The sequence below is a fragment of the Cydia pomonella genome, chromosome 23 (genome assembly GCF_033807575.1).
Source record: "Cydia pomonella isolate Wapato2018A chromosome 23, ilCydPomo1, whole genome shotgun sequence".
Lineage (NCBI taxonomy): Eukaryota > Metazoa > Arthropoda > Insecta > Lepidoptera > Tortricidae > Cydia > Cydia pomonella.
Window position 1 is genome coordinate 3,244,326 of NC_084725.1, and position 21,320 is coordinate 3,265,645.

The following is a 21,320-nucleotide window of genomic DNA, read 5'->3' on the forward strand; positions in this document are numbered from 1 at the left end:
AGACATTAAACCGCAAGTTTCTTGGCACATGACGGAATTTTGAGGCGTACGATTTGGCTGAGGCCAATTTCAAGATGTGGGGCACCAATGAAAATTAATCATGGCACGTGGAGAGCGAACCGCTATACGTTGTACGCTGTTCTATTAGAGAATTATAGGCTATTTTCCTATAGTTAATGGTTTTGCAACCAGTTACATGGAATGATATTTATAAAAATATACGTTATATTCAAGGCGCTTTCAATTTGTAATAAAATAGCATAGCCTTTAAGCACTTTCTAACATATCGTGCAGTCTAACGTAACTAGTTGCGGTCAATCGCGCGCGTGATGCGAACTCATCAACCAATTGCGTTGTAGTGTTAAATTGCACGATTGGCTCGAATTCGCGTGCGTGACACCTCTGTACTGGCCCTATTCTTATTGCCCGTAAGGCCCGTCCTATGCATGAAAGACATGAAGAACATCGTTGTCAATATTTACCTTCGGGCTTTAAAATATAATCAGCAAAGCGCTCCTAAGACAGTTGATTCAGGTGTTAGAATTGTGGGTTTTTGACGTTTTCATATCCATAAGTACTACCATCGACATAAAAGACAAATTGATAACTTAATTTGTGCATTATTCATAATGCACGATGATGGAACCAGGCCTAGAAGTATTCCTAGTTCAATGAGCGTTTAGACACATTAATTGTTTTCTACATCACTTTCATATATTTTAGCTATTGTAGGATGTCTTATCCTACAAGACCAATTTTAACGGTCACTGACATCAGAATGATATCGTCAGTGTACGTTCGAATTGGCTTGTTAGGTAATGTGTTGTTAAAGAGGATGTGTGTTATATTAAATGTGTGACGTATTGTTAGTTGCTGTAGTGTGATTATGGTGTATGACGGGCCTCGAAACTATGCGCCATGGCTATGATTTCCCGTATGTCTTACGGCTCGGTGTAGTCGGTATGCTCTGGTACAGGATCGGTCGCTCGCTGTAGGATCTTGTGTGAGTGTAGTGTATGTGTTATAATGTGTGGCAGTATAGTGAATGTGTGGACCTCTATGCGCTATGGCGATGATTTCCCGCCTGTCTTGCACCTCAGTGTAGTCGGTATACGCTGGCACAGGATCGATCGCTCGCTGGAGGATCTTGTGTAAGTGTAGTGTATGTGTTATAGTGTGTGGCAGTATAGTGTATGTGTGGACCCCTATGCGCTATGGCGATGATTTTCCGCATGTCTTGAGGATCGGCATGCGCGGACTAAATGTGTTAGTGTAGTGTATGTGTTATACTGTGTTAGTATAGTGTATGTGTGGACCTCTATGCGCTATGGCGATGATTTCCCGCATGTCTTGCGGCTCGGTGTAGTCGGTATGCGCTGGCGCAGGATCGGCCGCTCGCTGCAGGATCTTGCGCACCACGTCTCGAGGCGGCGCGCGCAGCGGCGTTGGTCTCGATGTAAGCCCCAGCTGTAACAAATTGTTAATATAATTTCTGGAGTTTACTTCTTAAGAAACGATTTTCATAAATATATAATATAAAATATATGAGGAGTAAAATCAAGCGTTACGTTACGTTACTAAAGACCAGAGGCTCCTTACCTTGGCGAGTATCTGGCCTTTGATATGGTCGTCTCTGACGCGAGACAGGTGCGCGGCGGTCTTATTAGTGCACGTTCCCAAAAGAGAAGATGCGAAGCCAAGCTGCTATGGTAAGGTTGTATATGGAATGAATGATAATTTGATGATGATTGAAGGAATGGTGACTGAAAAATGATTGGAAGAATGATGAATGAATGATTTATTAAACTAATTAAATATGAATGAATGTGTCGAATGATGGTAACATGGGTGGTGAGTGAATGATCAATTACATGAATGAATTAATTACAAATGAATGAATGATGAATGAAAGGATTAACAACATATTTTGGACTCGGGTACGTCCTTAAACTACGTCCAAAAGAGAGGTATGGGCATTGTGAATGTCATCTCGCTTTGTGTGGTAGGGCACACCACAGCGGATGTCATTCCAGATCTAGAGCAGAGCCCAACTGGGAAAGTACCTCCACCTTACAGAAAACCGCAGCCAAATAACACTAGACCCTACACATAGTGTTGTGTTCCTGCTGGTAAGGTTGCCAGAGCCCAATGAGGGGAGGGGGGTTTAGGGTCGGCAACGCGCATGTAACTCCTCTGGAGTTGCAGGCGTATATAGGCTACGGAAACTGCTTACCATCAGGCGGGCCGTATGCTTGTTTGCCACCGACGTAGTATAAAAAAAAATTGATTTCTCACCTTGCTGATGGATGTGTGGATGGTGTCTTGGTCATGGATGAACGAATGACTAACCTTGGCGAGTATCTGTCCTTTGATATGGTCGTCTCTGACGCGAGACGGGTGCGCGGCGGTCGCCGACGTCGGTCCGGGCGCGAAGGCGAGCGCCGCACACACGAGCAGCCAGGCGCGCATCGGCGCCTAGCCGAGCGTGCTCAGCCGGCGCCATTGACGCCGCGCCAACGCGACATCTCCGGGCCTGCGGAACAAGGAATTCTGGATTTAAATAAATGTAATATCAGGGTAATACTTATAAGTAAATTAGGTCACCGGGGACCATAGGGCTAGCTCATATATATTACAAAAAAAATAAGATTTAAACATATTGAAATAGTTTACCACGAAATGGGCTCGCCTCAGCATAATGCTGACCTGAAGGTCAGCGCTGATCTTCCGGCGAGACCATTTGTGGGCCACGATTGCAACTGTACGGCACGGCCTCGTAAAACTGAACGCACCCACTAGCGACAGCTACTAGCGCCATCTAACGTGTATAACAGATGATAGAAATGACAATGTCAGAAATCTAAAACGCCATGCCGTACAAGGTATTAATAAATAAATAACAATGGAAAAATTAATAAATAACAATACAACTGATATTATGTTCGAAAACTTGCTATGGGGGTCTAGTTACAGGAGGTCGTTCAAAAATAGGAAATCATAAATATTTCATGATTACACTACTATAATTAACTGTAGTATGTCACAAATCGTCCTACCTTGCGTTGTTTTTTCGTATAAAACTCAAATTTAACTTAATTACTGACTACGCAATGAAATCTATATGTGCTTAGGTAATAACTAATTGTCAGCTAACGACCACTTTGAGCCACCTGATGGGAAGCGATCATCGTGCCTATGGATTGCAGATTCCATCGTCATGTTGTGTAAATCGTCATGCTTTGTGAAGCCTTAGTAGATACTTACAAGAAGGTAAATGGTTGAAAATTATGTTAAAAATTACAAAGATTTATGGTTAATTTATTAAATCACATTAAAAACGTACACATAGTTATACCTATACTCACAACTAAAACTTATATTAGTATAGTATGATTGTATAATTTTTTGATATTTAAAATTAAATAAATTGCATTACAAATTTGATTTTCATAATGTTTTTTTAAAAGTAAAGTATTTTTGTAACGTGATACTCATTTCCAAACTTAAGTAACTTTACAAAATACGTAAGTCACAAATAGGTAAATACTTACATTTTGTATAAAATGCAGCTAATTCAATTCAAGAAATAAAAAGCAATATTTTTAGATAAACTATTAGGTACTAAATTAGGCAACTAGAACTGTATGTTATATCACAATACAACTATATGTCAGATATAAGACCGTATGTCGGTATCCCGGCGAACGACTGAAGGCAACAGGGCTGGTGGTTAAATATATAACGGGGTTACTCCCACGCAATTATTATATTAATATTAGCAGCCCTGGTAACAGGGACTTAAATGTGCTGGAAGTGGCTGGGGTACGCTCAATAAATGGGGGTAAGTTGAATGGATTAACCTTAAAATTAAAATAATTTTACGGTTTTCTCTCCTCCTCCTAGCGTCCTGTAGGTCATCCTAAGTATCGGTGGGTGGATAGAGTAAAAGTAGATCTCCGTGAGCTCGGCGTGTAACCGGGTAAAATGGCGTGCTTGTGTTGGAGACCATTTTGGGTCATTGCGCTAAATAAGTAGTAGTTTTTCACTCACGTGTTTTTAGTCACTCGCGCGACATGTTTCGTAGATCCTAGGTCTCCTTTGCCGTGCCTCGCGCCTATGTTCGCGGTTATGTACGCGAAGCACGGCCGTCGTGAACGCTGCTTGCACTGTTAGTGTTTAAGAGAGGAGACCTAGGCTCTCCGAAACATTTCGCGCAGGTGACTAAAACATGTGAGTGTAAACCGTAAAACTGGTTATTACCATTACATCGTTAACCGTTCCATCTAAGCTGACGTTTCAATTTCGAATAACGAAACGAATGCTAGTTTCATTTACTAAATTTATTTAATCGTATGGCTACAAACTGGTCACTTGTAGGTATAATATGAGTGAAAGTAAGTATACGAGCAGGTCCAGAGAAATTCTGGTGTATTATCTCTTGCGACACTCGTAGATTACCAGTCATAGATAACTGTTTGATAGACTGCACTGGAGCTCCTCAATCACAACCCGCTGAATTTCTCCAGACACACTTAAACATGTAGTCCCCGCAGAGGCCATGTTCGAATCTGAGCCTATTGATCTGGCACCAATCCTGTCTAGAGCCCGAGAAGCCAAATTGCTTTTGCGTGGATCATGTTGAGATTTAGCAGCAGGCATTTAAGTATTTTTTTTAATATGATAGTTTTAAACGCATCCTTTTCAGTCATAGGAAACAACGGCACGGCCGTGGCCGGGTAGCCCAGAGATACAGGGCGTTAGCCGAAGAGGCCGGTTCGAATCCGACTTCCCCCACTTGACTGGACTTAGGATTTTGTCGGAAAGCCTAGACTGCCCTATAACAAAATACTGGGTCGAAGTCGCCATTGGAAGGGCCAAATAGGAAGTTTTTTTTTTATTTGGTTTTTGTTTTTATTTTTATGTGTTTGTTCAAACTAACATAGTTATTAAGTCTAGAGTATAAGTACTAACATAATATGGATCTTTGATCTGAATTTTTTTTTTTTTTGTCATTTTTTCTTTAGTGTATGATATATTTTTTAGTTTTTAATTAGTCAAGTTACTTATAAAGGGGACTGAATAAAACAGTTTCAATTGGAATGAAATGAACCAACCTTGCCTCATCCAGTAAAACTACGTCATCCTCCACCGAGGCGTGGGCGGCAGCGAAGATCAAAGCGCAAACGCTCCAGCTGGTGAACTTTATCAATGAATTTTTATTATCGACCTTTAAGGGTTGCTCAGAGGTAACTTTAAGAAAATAAGCCAGCTACAGGTGGTTATAGTAAAATGTGACTACTGCTTAAGTAGAGAAACCTATTTTAGCTAGATTTAAATTACGTTGCAGATTTTTGATAGGATTGTGAATTTACATATCATATCTAGTCAGAATCATGATCTCTTTCTAGCCTTACTGAGAAATAAATGTCCCCAATTGGATAATCCATTATATTCTGTAAGTGAATATATGGAAATGACATTTAATATTATAAATTGATTTGAATGAATTAGCATTGTTATTTTATTTTATTATTATTTTGTAATGGCTTGTACCTACTTTAATTTAATTTGACGATCATTACGAGATACCTAGATAGAAGTAGCTATATTTACATTTTCCCCATAATTCGCTATTATTTAATTATCTATTTGACGTTGTGAAGAATTTACTAAGTATTGAGTTTTGATGATGACTTGTATATATCTATATTTCTAGACATTTTATAATTGTATATAATCAATATTTCTTTGACGATCATAAATTCATATAGATTTGTTGAATATAATTTAATATATTGTAATTTCATATTATGAAATAAATAAATCTAAAATCTAAATCGAAAATTTTTGTGGTCCATTTTGTTTCATTGTAAAACTGACAAACAATAAATGTATGAAATTTTGGGGACATTTTTTTTTAAATAACTAATACGAGTATTAGGGTGCGGTTAAAGGACCGAATGCCGAGCTGATTGTTTCATAGAAAAAAAAAACTTTTTAGAATGTATGAAATAATCGGCTCGGCACTCCGTGAGTCCCTGCATGTCTGGCCGCATCCTTAGAATCGAAAGCGCTTCGTGATTCTAAGGGGAAATAATATAAGAATTTAAAATGCAAGGGGTGCTATTTTAAATAGAAATATGACATTAACGCCATAAAGACAGGCAATCTATTGACACTAAATGTACTGTATCTACTCATAAAAATAAATTTTTGGCAAAAATTTCATTTCTGGTACAAGCTTTTATCGCTGACTGTACTTTTCATTCCACAGTTAACTAATTCTCATCAAGACAGTTCTAAAAACCTTTAGATTTTTCTCGATCACCTATCATTATTATTTATACGTTTTATTAATGTTTAGTATGATTTATAATGTTACTTTCTATGCATTTTAGCTTTAAGTACATTGCTGTGCCCTTGCAGGGTGTCACATGTGAATCCACCTACTTATAAGCTCCACCTAAAAATGTGTAATGTGAATATACAATAAAAAAAATAAAAAAATCAGTTATTTCATAGTCCGCGGGACAGTCAATATTGTAAAAAAATCCTTAATTTATATAGTAACAAAAGAAAATGTTGACGATGCAATAAGCAACAATATTACGAAATATCACCTTAAAATTGCTTATTCTAGTCGGTTTGCACTACACTCACACAATTGAATAAAACATGTGCAAATAGGCGCCCCGCGTTATATTCAAAGTCAAGATTACCGGCTTAGCAACACAGAACAAAACGGTTCATACACGGCATATAATTGCTGAAGTTGTATTCATACTCCTACCTGATGATTAACTTGTATATTCCAAATGAGAACCAAACAAAGGTGATCTGGGGGCCGACTTTTTGAATTTCGAGCGCTATTCAAGATAAAGCCTGATCAATCAAATATCAAATATCAAATATCAAACATTTATTCAGCAAATAGGCCACAGGGACACTTTTACATGTCCATTTTTACAAACAATAAATTAAAAAAAAAAAACAATTACAAATATCGAATCTATGAAATAATAAATACTTTATTAGAGATGTATACTGTCTCTAAATGTCAAATTACACAAAAAAAAAACTATGATAAAAAAATAAAACCATAAAATACTAAAATTCTTTAGAGATGTATAAGTCTCTACGTGTCAGAGATAAAATATAAAAATATATATTAAATTATCCTTAGAGATGTAGAGGGTCGCCAAGGCTTGAATTCTTATATAAATAATTAAAAGACAAAAAAATTAAAACAGACAAGAACCGAATGAAGTGTCTCACGTTAATGTCACTCAAAAGTAAAGTTACATACTTTAACATAACCTGTACCCCGTGTAAGCTTAAACTGAAACTTAAACTTAATAATATATGATCACGCGCCATGTTGCGGAATTTCATTGGAACTAACTTTTTTATACTCGAAAAAAGCGCCCTCTTGACAATGATCATATATTTCTGGTTGGGCTTTAATAATCGTTAATAGAAAATGCATGGAAATAATCACAACGCTCTTCGTAGGATATGTAATCTCGATATTTTTTTCTTATTTAGGTGTTTGTCGATGTACAGTCACGTCTGAAAACATCGACACGATCGAAGAGCCAAATATATGTATGTATACACGACTTTATGGCCCATCCCATATATTAGGGTAGTGGAAACATATTTTTGGCTCTTTGTTCCTATCGATATTTTCAGACGTGACCGTACTTATTATTATCATCTTGCCTATAGGTACCTTCAGTATGCTAGTGAATATGGTATTTGTTATGATGGTAAAACATGGCAAACCTGCAAGGCGCAGCCACCGCACGCACTGGCCAGTGATAAAAAGAAATATGCCCTTTTCGATCGTCTTTTGTTTACTCTGGTGAATTTTTCTCTTGGAATTTTGTTGCAAATTTGATTTTGTTTATTTAGTGACTTGATACTTATAATTTGTGTTAAAAGTTAATTTACATGTGGGCTGCCTGTTACGCAGGTAATATTTATATTAATGTAATATATACTATTAAGTTTCTGCTTATGTTTAAACCTAATCTAAGTCTTATTTTTTGTACGTCACTGGTTCTTGTAACAACAGGTTCAAATTTGCTCGAAGAATTTAATTAATGATTTCATTCATGACTTGTCCATGCACTTTTGAACCCTACAAAACGAGGCTTGGATTGGGTTTCGAACGCAAATTTAAGCACGCATGATTGTTGCAGCGCTTACTTCTTCTCTTAGTCTTGGGACACACATCTGACGCTGCTTATTTACCTGATTTTATTACTTCTGAAGTTTTTTCTCTGTGCCTTGGTTCATTCGTCCGATCCGAGTTGCCTCGAGATATACGGACGTTAAGACCAATGACTATATTTACTTACATCTTAGTTTTATTTATTGTATGTATTTTTGTACATACTGCCTGTACATAGATTTACAAACAAATTAATGAAGCTATTGTCTGATAAAAGCTATTACAGGGTAAGAAATTTCCGCTCTGAACATATACAGCCAGATTTGTAGTAGTTTTAAGATTTTTGCATGCTAGTATAACCTGTTTAGTACATACAAAATGCAGAATAAGCAACCAATTGTCACTTACCACCTAAGACACTACTGTACCTACTTATTCTTTGCAAATAAATACATACATACATACATATAATTACATTGTTTTCACCTTAAGAACCTAGTTTTCATTTACCGCTCTAGTTAACCAGATACAATGGATAGATCGCCGCAGAATGTGTCATGAAACTACCATGCGGCTACCATGAAATGTGAAATGCCAACTCATGGTCGCTAAGCTATAAAGTAAAACCTTCATTTGGGAATAAATATTTTTTAGTTTAGGGAGCGTCGAATGGTGAGTGAAGTCAGGAAAAATCTTTTTTTTTTTTACATAAAAAAGTGGACCCCTACGTCTCAGTCTGCAGACAGAATAAATCTGACGGACGCGTCTTTACTTATATCTCTAAAGGGTTTTTTTCAGTTCGCGGTAAACCTACTTACAAGAAATCGATTCACCCACCCTCGCGTTACCAATCAGAATAACAGCTTTTAAGTTGTATTAACTTATTCAAGTTCGGATTAGTTTCGAAACTGGCAGTTAATTTGACTTGCAAGTAATTCGGGGAAATTTGTGACTTCAATCTTCAATTGTGACCTTTAGAAGGTAAAACACGTGGGGTAAAGGTCAATGTAGTAACAAAATATCTATTTTTCTCAAAAATGGATGGGGAAGGCGACTTTGCGGGTAATAATTTTTAAGAAAAAAAAACGACTTCAATGAAGGAGACCGGTGAAAGAACCCCTTCGGCCGCGTACGCAACCAGGGCTTCGTAACCAGATGCGATCGAAAACTATTTCTGCCTTGTACGAAACCGGTTGCGATCAAAAACTAATTCTGTCTTACTAGTTATCAGTTACGATCGAACACTTTTCTTTGTTGTACGAAACCTTTCGACCGTTGATAAAGTCAGCTAAGATTATATTTATACACCTTGTTATACAGTATAAGTACTGTACACGTTATATATCTAGTCAAAAATCAGAACACAAAAATTGTAACAGTTCTCCTCTTCTTGTCGTAATAAAATCAATTTCAGCGTTTATATCATTCATTTCTATTACAGAGTACATAGATTATTTGCAGACATGCGAATAATAACTAATGACAGCTAACAATATAATGACATTATCTAGAGTAATCAGATTAGAACTCACTTGAAGTAATGTTTAAGTGGCCAGTGATTTGTTATATTACCCACTGTAAAGGTTTCATGTAAGATCTAAATATGTTATATTGAGTTTTGTTAAATCAATAGTTTCCAAAAAAATGCACAGGATAAGAAATTATCATGAGTATCATGACAAAATATTTGAAAAAAAAACCTATAGCTAGATGGCCCAGACATTGGTTTCGTGTAAGAACGAGAAGTGTTCGATCGTAACTGGTTACGGGTAAGACGAAATTAGTTTTTGATCGCAACCGGTTTCGTACAAGGCAGAAATAGTTTTCGATCACATCTGGTTACGAAGCTCTGGTTGCGTACGCGGCCGAAGGGGAAAGAACGATTAGTGTTGATTTTGGATTTCATACAATGAAATTAAAAAGACAGCGTGCTACGCCTAATTGTGTAGAAAAGGAGGTAACATGTTTTTTTTGTCACTGCACCTACCTTGACATATTTCAGATTTGCCCGATGGTTGACTGGTAAGATACCCGCAATAGGGTATTTGACTGTATTTAAAATAAATTATTTCACGCCATGCATGAAATAGAGCACCAGATAATTATTAAAAAAACGAAATAGGATAGAAATATAAAAGTGTGCCTTGAAAACGTAACTGCTTGACAAACATGCAAAGAGAACAAATTGCCAAACGTGAACTATGCATCGTTGAAGAGTTCCGTTCTGTTCAACATCACCAGTTCCACTTCATTTAATGTCACTTCTACAAATGTAAATACTTGATTTGTTGATGAAAATACTAAGATCACTATATATATGCCTTTAACATTTGAGGAGTTCCCTCGATTCCTCATGGACCCCATCGTCAGAACTGAGTTTTGACAAAAATTTGACCAATCTGTATACATATAAATTAAAACAAAAAAATTATTTTCAAAATCGGTTCAGAAATGATGGAGTTATGGAGTAACAAACATAAAAAAAAAAAAAACATACAACCGAATTGATAACCTCGTCCTATTGAAATCTTGAAGTCGGTTAAAAAAATAAGGTTGCGTAATTTATGGTAAGTCAAAAATTAAAAAGTTAAAAACATTGCAGCCCCGATTTCAGGACTGCAGTGATGCATATAAATTCCATTATTTTTCGAGTTCTTTAACTTAGTCCATATTGGGATACCCTCCTCCAATTTAGGAGGGATTTAAATCTTCTCGGGTCAGAGGTGTAGGGTTAGAGCCGGTGTAGCTTTATTTGACGTTCATAAGCGCATTGTAATATGCCTACTTGAATAATAAACTATCTTTATCTATCTTTATCTTTAAAAAGTTGAAATAGCCATATCAAATAAAGGCTATGCCATTCAAACAAAGGTTCATTACATTAAACAGCCAAGCCCATGATTAATTACTCGTTATTATAATGTTCTCAAATGGATCGGCGTAATTTCGGCAGAAAAATATACTTCTAATTTTTATTAAAAATAAATAATATGGTGGCAAAGCAAATATTTTTACTTTTTATACGTAAGAACGTTACTTCTGTAAAATATTTCTATTATATTTATATTTCTAGCAACATTTTTGAGAAAAGCAGTATATATGACTCGGCTGGGAGGCTACTTGCTGGCGTCCCAACCTCGACAATTATGTACAGTCCAATTCATAAATATGTGTAAGTTTCTCCACCTTAATCCATTGCAATAAGAAGAAAAAAATTATACATATTTATGAGCTCGAATGTACTATTAGTTTGAAGACCAGAAATGTCACAAATGTCCAGGATGCGAATGTCCGAATGCGAATATGAATGGTAGGGTATATATAGTTTTTATTATAATTTCTCATTAGAAAAAAATCTGGAATAAAACATAGTTTCCTTAGAACGGGATGTTATAATGTGTTGTAAAATGCTGACTATTGGTCAAAATGCATTACTTACACCAAAAAAATATTTATTGGTGGCCCTCATTCGTTTTGAAAGCTCTATTCAACGATACCCCACACCATTATTATTATTATTATTTCCTTTATTTCTCTTAATTCTTAGACTGAGGTTTTTTACAATATGGATATAAAAGTAAAATATAAAAATACATAAAAAAAAAAATACAAAACACATATAAACACATTGTAAAAAACCTAACCTAGGGTGCCGCCAGCAGCGGGGCAAGGCCCAAGCTGCCGGTGGTCAGGGCCGCAGGGAGAGGAACCGCCGGACTATCCGCGCCGTGCTCAAGATCACCGCCATTATTATTATTATTATTATAATCTTTAATTCAGACCAAGGATCCATATTTTGTTAGTAATGTACATAAAAACATAAAAAAAAACATAGAAACTAGTGTTAGTGTATAACATAGAAATAAAAATAAAAATAATGTTATGTAAGGGCATGGAGCCCAATCCACCTCTTCAACACTGGCGAGTCCCAGCGATCAACAACAGCGCACAGGAGCGTGTTGCGGCTGTCGCGTGTGCGCCGCATCATGGAGGCGCAGCGCGCGCGCATAATGGCGGCGAAACCCGCCGTGCGCGACTCCGCGAACATCGCAGAAGCACTGCAGTAGCGCGGCAGCCGCAACAACGCTCTGTACGCGTTGTTGTATTGTACTCGCAGGTCGCTGTATGCCTTCTGCGTATAGTTAACCCATAGGCTGCATGTATAGAATGACTGGCAGTAAGCTTTAAATAGTGTAATTTTTACTTGCTCAGTACATTTTGCAAACCTACGGGCCAGCATGTTGCATCGGACAGACAGCGCCCTGCGCTCCCGCTCTATATCAGCATTGTCTTTTTGGTCCGCGGTGACCCAATGACCCAGATACTTGAACTTGTCTACCCTATGTAGTTTTACACCAGTAAGTACAAACTCAGGAGCATCAGTATAACGAATTTTATCTGGTTTGAACATCATAAACTCACTCTTCTGAGCATTGTATCTGAGTCCGTTGGCCACCGCATAGGACTCACAAATATTGAGCAGTTTCTTCAGTGCGCCACTCGAGGGGCTCAGCAGCACCATGTCGTCCGCATAACTAATATTATTTACACAGACTCCATTTATATGACAGCCGATACCGGTACTGCTGAGCTCCTCGATCAGCGCGTTGACGTAAAGGTTGAAGAGCGTGGGAGAGGTTAGCCCCCCCTGCCTCACCCCGCACTCCAACCTGTACTCATCGGAGAAAGAGCGTGCCCATCTTACACAGTTGCTCTGATTATAATACCAATGCATAAACAAGGATGTTATTTCTCCAGGTACACTAGTTTCCGTCGTTAATTTCCTCCATAGTACGTCGTAGGCAACAAGGTCGAAGGCTTTTGACAAATCAAGGAAAATGGCGAATACTGGTGTCTTTCTACTAGTATAGTACTTCACAGTCTCCTTGAGACACAGGACAGCACTTTCGCAAGAAAGATTTGGCCTGAAGCCAAACTGCGCGTCGTGGAGTTTAATGTGCTTATCCAAATGCTTACCAAGAAGACTATCAAGCACCTTAGCAACGACAGTGGCTAGAGAAATTGGTCTATAGTTATTAACATCAGAATGGTCACCAGTTTTATTTTTAATTATAGGAACCACTGTAGTACGCATCAACTTTTCCGGTAAATATGAGTGGCTCAGACACAAAGTAAAAAACGTTGACAACACCCTGTGCAGATGAGGTCAGATGAGGTGAGATTAGTTGAAGCGAAAAAAAAAATGTACCCTAAAAAATTTTTTCTTGTACTTTTTACTTTACATGATTTATATACCCATTTCAAAATGCAGCTTTCTAGCACTAACGACCACGGAGCAAAGCCGCGGACAGACGCAAACAGGCGCAATTGTAAGGGTTTCTAGGTGACTACGAAACCCTAAAAAGGTACTTAACATTTCAGCTAGTAATAAACCAAGTGTTGACTCAGTCGAAGGATCAATAGGCGTTGGTTTCGTGCGTAGGAGGCACAGAGAATGAGCTTATTTCCTTATTATAACATTTATGGACAATGGAATCCATCTTCTATACATCTATCTATACATATAATAAAGCTGAAGAGGGTCGAAAGTCTGTTCATGGAAGATATTCGAAAAAAAGTTGCCTGGGGATACTTAGAATCGATAACAGAACACGTTATAACAGTTTTTAGAATTTTTGTCTGTTTGTCTGTTTTTCTGTTTGTCTGTTTATTTAACCGCGCATCACGTGAAAACGGCTAAACGGATTTTGATGCAAACTTTACTAATCTGTCGAGAAAATCCCCGGCCAAGTTATAGGCTAAAAAAATTGAAGGGGGGGGGGGGCGTAGCCACTACACTCGATTAAGTTTGCACCTGGGTCTTATGGCGCTAAAAAAGGGAAGAAGAAGGTGCAAACTTTCTTGGTTTTTTTTTTGGTTTGAAGGAGGTGCAAATTTTTTTCAAATATATGCTACGACTATCGAGTACCCTGCTAAACTAACAGATGGCGCTAAAATTAACCCTGCGAGAAAGGATTTTTCCAAATTAACTCTAAATTTAGAAGAGGGGGTACGGATATCAAAAAATTTATTTGTATTTAACAGTAAATTGATTGTCACACATTGCACAGTGCCATCTTTTGAGGAACTGAGTAAACATTTAGTAATCATAATCAAGTAAACTAAAAATGAGTTTACTTAAATACTTACGAATTAGTGGTAAAATCAACACGCGCATAACTGCATAATTATTTTAAAAAATATTAATTTTCTCCGTCATGAATTATACCTAATCGTAATTATATCGCATCCATATTCATACGTATAGCCTTCTTTAAGCACTTAATGATGGCCACGAAGGTGGGTACTTTGAAAAAAAAAAAACAGTTTTCTCTGACTTTGCGGAGTAAATGTCAAACGATTTAGAACTCGCATTTTATCCGCGTTTAAATGCCTTCCCGAAAAAATGAAATCTTTCGCGAAAGTCTCGCAACGCATTAAGGCTACAAGGGGCACGGTCTCAGGAGTCTGAGGAAGACCACGGTAAGAGACTCAGTGGCGCTCTAGCCAGGCAGGCCGCTTCACTTTCGGCTGAAACGGCATGCCAGTGCGAGTCTCCATTGCGATCCCAAAGACATCGTACGCAATCTGTGAGATCGCTCAAAACTAGCGACGATCGTGATTTCAAACGTAGCCGCGACTACCAGAGACGTTATGCAGAATCGTTCCTTCCGTCCGTGAAAACCTCATTCGGAACGGAGACCTGACACAGGTCAGCGTGAGAAATCTTGGGTTTGTGAGAGAGCCATACTCACGCAAAAAAAAAGGAATAGGCAGCGGCACTTAATGCGCGGAAATCGAAGGTGAACATGCAGTATATAATTCCTCTAACACTGTCTTGGATGAAGGCAACGTCACAACATACCCGGTGGAGTTCCTAAACTCATCGAGTGCTTCAGGATTCCTAGCACACGTTATGCAACGGAACCCGGCTAAAAGTAGTGCAACTGCAGCGAAATCTCATCGAGGCGCAGATCCTGATGGGGTGCGGCGCCGGAGACGCCGTGTTCATCCCGCGCATGCCCCTCATCCTGAGCAAGTTCCTGTTCCGCTTCAAGCACCTACATTTATCCTTGAGCGTCTGCTTTTCCATAACCATTAACAAGTCGCAGGGGCAGACATTGCGCGCCTCCGGCATGGACTTGCGCACGGGTTGCTTCTCGCACGGGCAGCTCTACGTGACGTGTTTGCGCGTTACCAGCTGCACGGAGCTATTCGTGCTAATACCCGCCAGGGAGACTTACAATGTGGTGTACAAAGAAATATTGTAAAAAGTCAATGTTATGTAAATATACTTTACATACCTACTTATTTGTATGTAACTGTAGATATAATTGTATGTATATATTTGGGTGTGCATAAACATAACTGTAAATAAAATGCTCGGCCTCAAGATTTTGATATCTCTTCTCCTTTCCTCTCATCTTACTTCTAACTAACATTACACCTAAATCCGAAAGTATGTTAGGAAGTATGGATTTCTATGTGTATATTTCTTACCTTTTCATGGACCGATTTGGATGATATTTGCCATGGACATGATTTGGATAGGTACAGTCAAGCACGTAAAAATACAAAAATGGTATTGTATTGTCCGATATACACCTACTACTCTATGTCGTTTAAATCACCTCAAAAAAATTTATAAGCGCGAAATAACTTTTGATTTTGGAGTGTAGTTTAAGTGGTACCTAATTGTAAAATATTTTATCTGGACTATAGTCCTCTAGCGTATCCATCTGTCAACTTTACTTCAAGTTCCACCTCCATGGGAGAGGGAGAGAAATTAGGGGCGAAATAGCCGCTTAATAACAGAAACCGAATTCCACGCGGGCGGAGCCGCGGGCACAGCTAGTACCTAATCAGAAGTAACGGTGAATGAATGACAAACACAAACAAAAGTGTACAATCACTGAAATTAAAGCGTGTGTGATCATTCTTAACTAAATGACGCTAAAATCGTTTATATGGCGGGTAATAATCTTAATAATTCGAACTATTTAAAAATGTTGTTGCATGATTTTCAAGATGGCAACACTGCCATATATAGTGGGGCAGATACGCCAGAATGTCGGCGAGAGACTAAGAAAAACTTGTTACATATGATTGTTAACTTGAGATTGTAATAACAACGATTAATTGTAATAAATTGTAATAGGTACACCTAATAACTATTTAAAATAAAAGTGTTCGAAGCTTTTAAACAGAGTTTGGATTTATTAAACGTGGGTTCAGGTTTGTATTTAATTCTAGTTATAAATTTCTCCTTGGTAAACGTCTGTCTTTAATTTGTTTGGACTAAATTTAGTTCCCTAATACAGATTTAATTTAGATCTAGTTTAGTTTTTTAAGAAAGTTTATAATTGGCTGGAGGAAATTACAAACTATTGTAATAACTAGAAGTTTATATTATAGTACTGTTTGTTTTTCATGTGAGCGTTATTTTTCCTGTTAAGAGGAAACATTAGTGGTAATTTTTCCATACAAACGTTCTCGACATTTTCCTCTCTGGATTTTGGCCCTAGACGTTTTTTTGAGCTCAATACTACTAGTACCTCTGTCTGTATTTATATCTTTTTCGATAATCCTGTTTTTATAAGAACTAGGTAACTTACAAAAGCGCAAAAAACGGCTGAACGAATGCGCTGTTAACAGACGCCCAGCACACAAAACCGTATGTGCCATCAAATCTCACATTTCTATAAGAAAGTACCTACTGTATGTTCTTTATGATTTTTTTACTTCCTTATTCATTTACGTTGTATTTTTTTATTCAATGCATGTTAGTTATAAGATGTAATGTTTTGAAAAGATGTGTCCCGCCGAGTTTCTTGCAAGTCCCATATTGGGATACCGTCCATCAATTTAGGAGGGATTTAAATTTGGCAACAAATTGTTTGTGAACAATTAAAAAGTAACGAAACGATAGAGCAAAATCTATAGATTACATAATTGTTCACCCCCAATACCAACAAGACTTAGACAAACTAAAATCTCATTCAACATGCATTCTCAATCCATTATCCATCTTTGTCATTCGGATAAAAAAACTGCTGATTAGATCCACCAAGAAACTTTTTTATTAATAGACCCATAAAACAAAATATTTCTAAATAACTATAAGTAAAAAGTTATAACTAAAACGCAACGGTCAGAGGTTTCATTTCAAACGTTTGCCGAATACAAGTAAGCAACCAGTATATAAAGGGTCTTCGATTATGTAGAATCGTAACACAATTTAAGGTCGATTTAAGCTGGTTAATGTAAAAAGAAAGCAGAATACATGGCCAGAAAGTGGAGCGCGTTCGATTTATGGTTGCGTATCAATTTGGGCACATTACTCAACTAAGTTGGGGAGTGGGGCACTTTAATTATATTGGGAACTAAATGGGGGATTTCTGAAAATGAAGAAAAGGATATGAGAAATGTAGAACCGAATAAATACAGTGGACTAGCTTACTTTGTACAAAATCCTTTGATAAAGTATATTATTCCAGACTAATCGACAGCTAATTGGTATAACAGGACTCCCGGGAATTTGTTTACAAGTTCCTACCGGATGAAAGTACCCATTCCCGAGAATTCCCGGGACGAATCAGTTTCGGGAATTCCCGGGAGCATGCTTTAGGCAGGAGAGTGGTAATAAAAGCTTCCAACATAAAAATCCGACTCATACTTGACTTGTAACTTGAGATTTATGTTGGATTGATTTAAAAAATGGTATTTACAAATAAGAAGCTAATCAAATTAGCGAAATATTGATGTGTCATAATATGTAAACATGGTAGGGCATGTCGATGGATGTTGCGTCAAATATTACACGGAATTTTGTGGTAGCTCTATCTGTACGTAAGAGACCGTGATGAGGCATTATTATAAAAATTACTTTGAGCAATTCTTCATCAGTCTTGTACGGGATATTAATAGATCTAAGTATATTCACGATTACTGAGCGTACGGTAAACACCGCTGCCACTGTTTGGATCCAATATTTAGCTTCTACTTGCGGTGCCGGATACTTAATACGCACCAAATCGGATTACGAATTTATTAGTTACTTCAGTTTGACCTGACCTGATCGTACTTAGCAAATGATTTCCAGTTTACATTAGTTCACGATGTAATAGGAGAAGTGTTCAAGTTATTAATAGTGGTTTTGGATCTGCATCAGTAGAAATAAAAATACTATTTATTGCACATCTCAATTGAATCCTCCTATACCTCAAGGTCCTACGTATAGTATGTACATATTAAGTTACATGAAGTTCAAATCATTTTCAAATTGAACAGAGTTGCATTTCTTTTGTTTGGTAAAATTTTAAAATAAAGTAAAATCAACTCCATTTCCTACGCCATAAGTTTAACATTCACTGGCAAATTTTGGATTTTTTCTTTTACTTAGGAGGATAAAAAATAACACAGAAATCAAACAGCAATATAAGTAGAAGTGAACAACAGACGGTTTTATAGCTAAAATGTGATGTTCACAGACAACTTCAATACGATATACGGGAAAATAAGATTTTTTCATCACACTTGCTTCTAAACGGTGTTATTGTATGCGAGCATACTGAGATAGAATGAGCTATATTAGGCGTAATAGAATTTTGTTTTTAATTTCATTACGCTCACGGGCATTCGGGCATAATATATAAAAATTACAATATAGCGGACAAATGTTTGAAAAATCACCGTATCTAAGAATTATTTCGCTTAAAAAAATCTATACAATTTTATATATTTTCATCATATAGCTTAATCATATAGTAAATGCAATCATTATTTATAAGCAAAGCCTAAATAATAAAAATTAAAACTCTTTATTCTGAAGAAAACCTAAAATAACTGGTTTTCATTCAGTAAATACATGCTCTAAGTAATAAAGATATAAAAATGTAACAGATGACCCACTTTCAGATACAGCTGCATGTAGTTTCAGTGACAATGTAACGCAGTAAGCCAGCAACACAACTTGTAAACAAGTTATTTATGTTTGTAGATCATGCACTACATGGGGAAGTTCAGGAAGTTTATAGTTATAACAGTAATCTACTTAAGAGTGGAGTAACATAACCTCTTTTTCATAAAACTTAAATTTTATTCCTTTTCAACAAACACAAATGTCAATATATTGGATAAGGACAGATGATTATCAATGGCTTTTTAGAGTTGACAGGCGTTTATGAATAATACCATACGCGATTTCGAAAAGTATATAAAAAATGTATTTAAAAAAAATGTTTAAATGTTGTTGAAGCATTAAATACGTGTAAGATTGTTAAACTTGGAATCCCTCTTTATGGCTTAAAATATTAGATTTTACTTTTGGTGGATTAAAAAGTTTTGTAATTTATTGCGGATTAGTTAAATAAATTTTAAAGTGACACCGATTTAAGCTTTCAGATTTTTACACAATATCAAATTATAGAACGGCACTTAATCGCGTATTTTATTTAACATGTGGATTGAATAACAAAAGAGGCTAACAAGAACTATATATGAAACGTGAACTACCAATTGGAGTTAAATTGTTTTATGCAGTATTAAAACCATGAACAAATCGCTGCTACACTATGTATAATTATTTATTTATTTGAACTTAATTTCACAATAAAAATAAATACAAAAGGCGGACTTAATGTTAAAACGGAATTCTCTACTAGTCAACCATAAGCAAAACAGAGATTTTCAAACGTAAGTGCAATGAGAAAAATATTTCAAAAAATATAACAACTAGGTAGGTATAAGCAATTTTGGACATTGACAATATTAATCATAATTATGTTTGTAACTATTTAATTATTGTAATGTTTCTGCAGATTGGCAAAAAAATACAACACTTAGAAGTTTTTATTATATAATATAAAAGAGTTAAATGCCTGATAGCAATTTCTTAAATTGGTATTATAATAGCCCAAAGCTCTGACCAAGCTTTCGCAGATTTCGGAAAGTTTCGAGCGTAATGGCTTAAGGAAGTTCGCCATACCGTTAACGGATTGGAACATATGGGGGCGCAGACAGACGGACGGATATAATGGATGTTATTACATATTTTGAAAACGGATGGGAAGCAAAGGTTATGTGGTCAAGAGGAAGGGACCATTAAGAGGAAACTGGATGACCGCATGCGTACTCAAATAGCAACGAGCCGGTGTAGGTAGTTTTATTGTACTGTCGCCATCAGATATATCGGAGCGGCCAAGGTGCTTACAAATATCTGAACACGCCTCTATTTTCAAAGCATTACAGTGCGTGTTCAGATATTCTTGACGACCTCGGCCGAATAATAAACTATCTTTATCTTAATGTGCAAGTTGCAGAACATAAACATAACATAAAATTCTCATGCAAGTTTCCACTGAGAAAGTTCCCGTTCAGAGAAAGATTGGTATTGATACTTATCGTCTAGTACCCACATCCTGTCTGGCCTAGTGAGTAGTGACTCTGCCTATGAAGCCGATTGTCGCGGGTTCGAACCCCTGTAACGGCATTTATTTGTTTGAAGAACATAGATATTTTTTCCTAAGTCATGTTGTTTCTATATACATAAGTCACTATAGTCTGTATCATTAGGTATTTAAAAAAAGGTAAACAAACAATTTGTACATTTTCGGGTAGTTTTAATATTTATTGGTTAACCAACCAAATACAAAACCGCCTGGATCTGTCACTGAACGACCTGACTTTAAACCTACATTATTTGATCATGTAATGTTTTCATCTACCCTCAGCTGCCTTAAGGAGCCATTTGAGGGTAGATTTTGTTTACCTTTTTTTAAATACCTAAAGATACAGACTATAGACTTAAATCTACCGGGATATAAACTATGATTACCTTTATATTGTTTTTTAGCTCACGATATTTCGACGCAGTTACATGCAATGAGTGAAACTAACCGTGAATCATTAAAAACTGTTATGTACATAAGTATTTATATATTGTACCTATATAACATTGTCTGAGTACCCACAGCACAAGCTTTCTTGAGCTTACTGTGGGGCTTAGTCAATTTGTGTATGCATGTCCAATATTTATTTATTTATAAACACAAGCCTTATTGAGTTTACCGGTGGACTAGGTGGATCCGAGTAACATTGTCCTATCATATAATATACACCGTGTTTTTATTGAATTCCGTTAACT

At 36.8% G+C, this 21,320-nt stretch overlaps 2 protein-coding genes across 3 annotated transcripts in view; both read right to left on the reverse strand.

Annotated features, from left to right (window-relative positions):
• The window catches only part of LOC133530504 (uncharacterized), a 115,109-nt gene that overhangs the window by 18,674 nt on the left and 75,115 nt on the right, over window positions 1-21,320 (reverse strand). The window contains exons 1-3 of one of the 2 annotated variants that reach the window (XM_061868423.1): window positions 3,552-4,151; window positions 2,350-2,533; window positions 1,317-1,467 (exon numbers count right to left, since the gene is read on the reverse strand). In XM_061868423.1, coding sequence (XP_061724407.1) covers window positions 1,317-1,467; window positions 2,350-2,469 — 271 coding nt within the window. In that variant the 5' untranslated portion in view covers window positions 2,470-2,533; window positions 3,552-4,151. Of the gene's footprint in view, window positions 1-1,028; window positions 1,042-1,195; window positions 1,468-2,349; window positions 2,534-3,551; window positions 4,152-21,320 lie in introns of those variants that run through there. The other variant, XM_061868424.1, reaches the window with a different exon arrangement.
• On the reverse strand, window positions 12,057-12,698 carry LOC133530787 (uncharacterized). Its single transcript, XM_061868855.1, has one exon. The coding sequence runs from the start codon at window positions 12,696-12,698 to the stop codon at window positions 12,057-12,059; it is 642 nt and encodes a 213-aa protein (XP_061724839.1).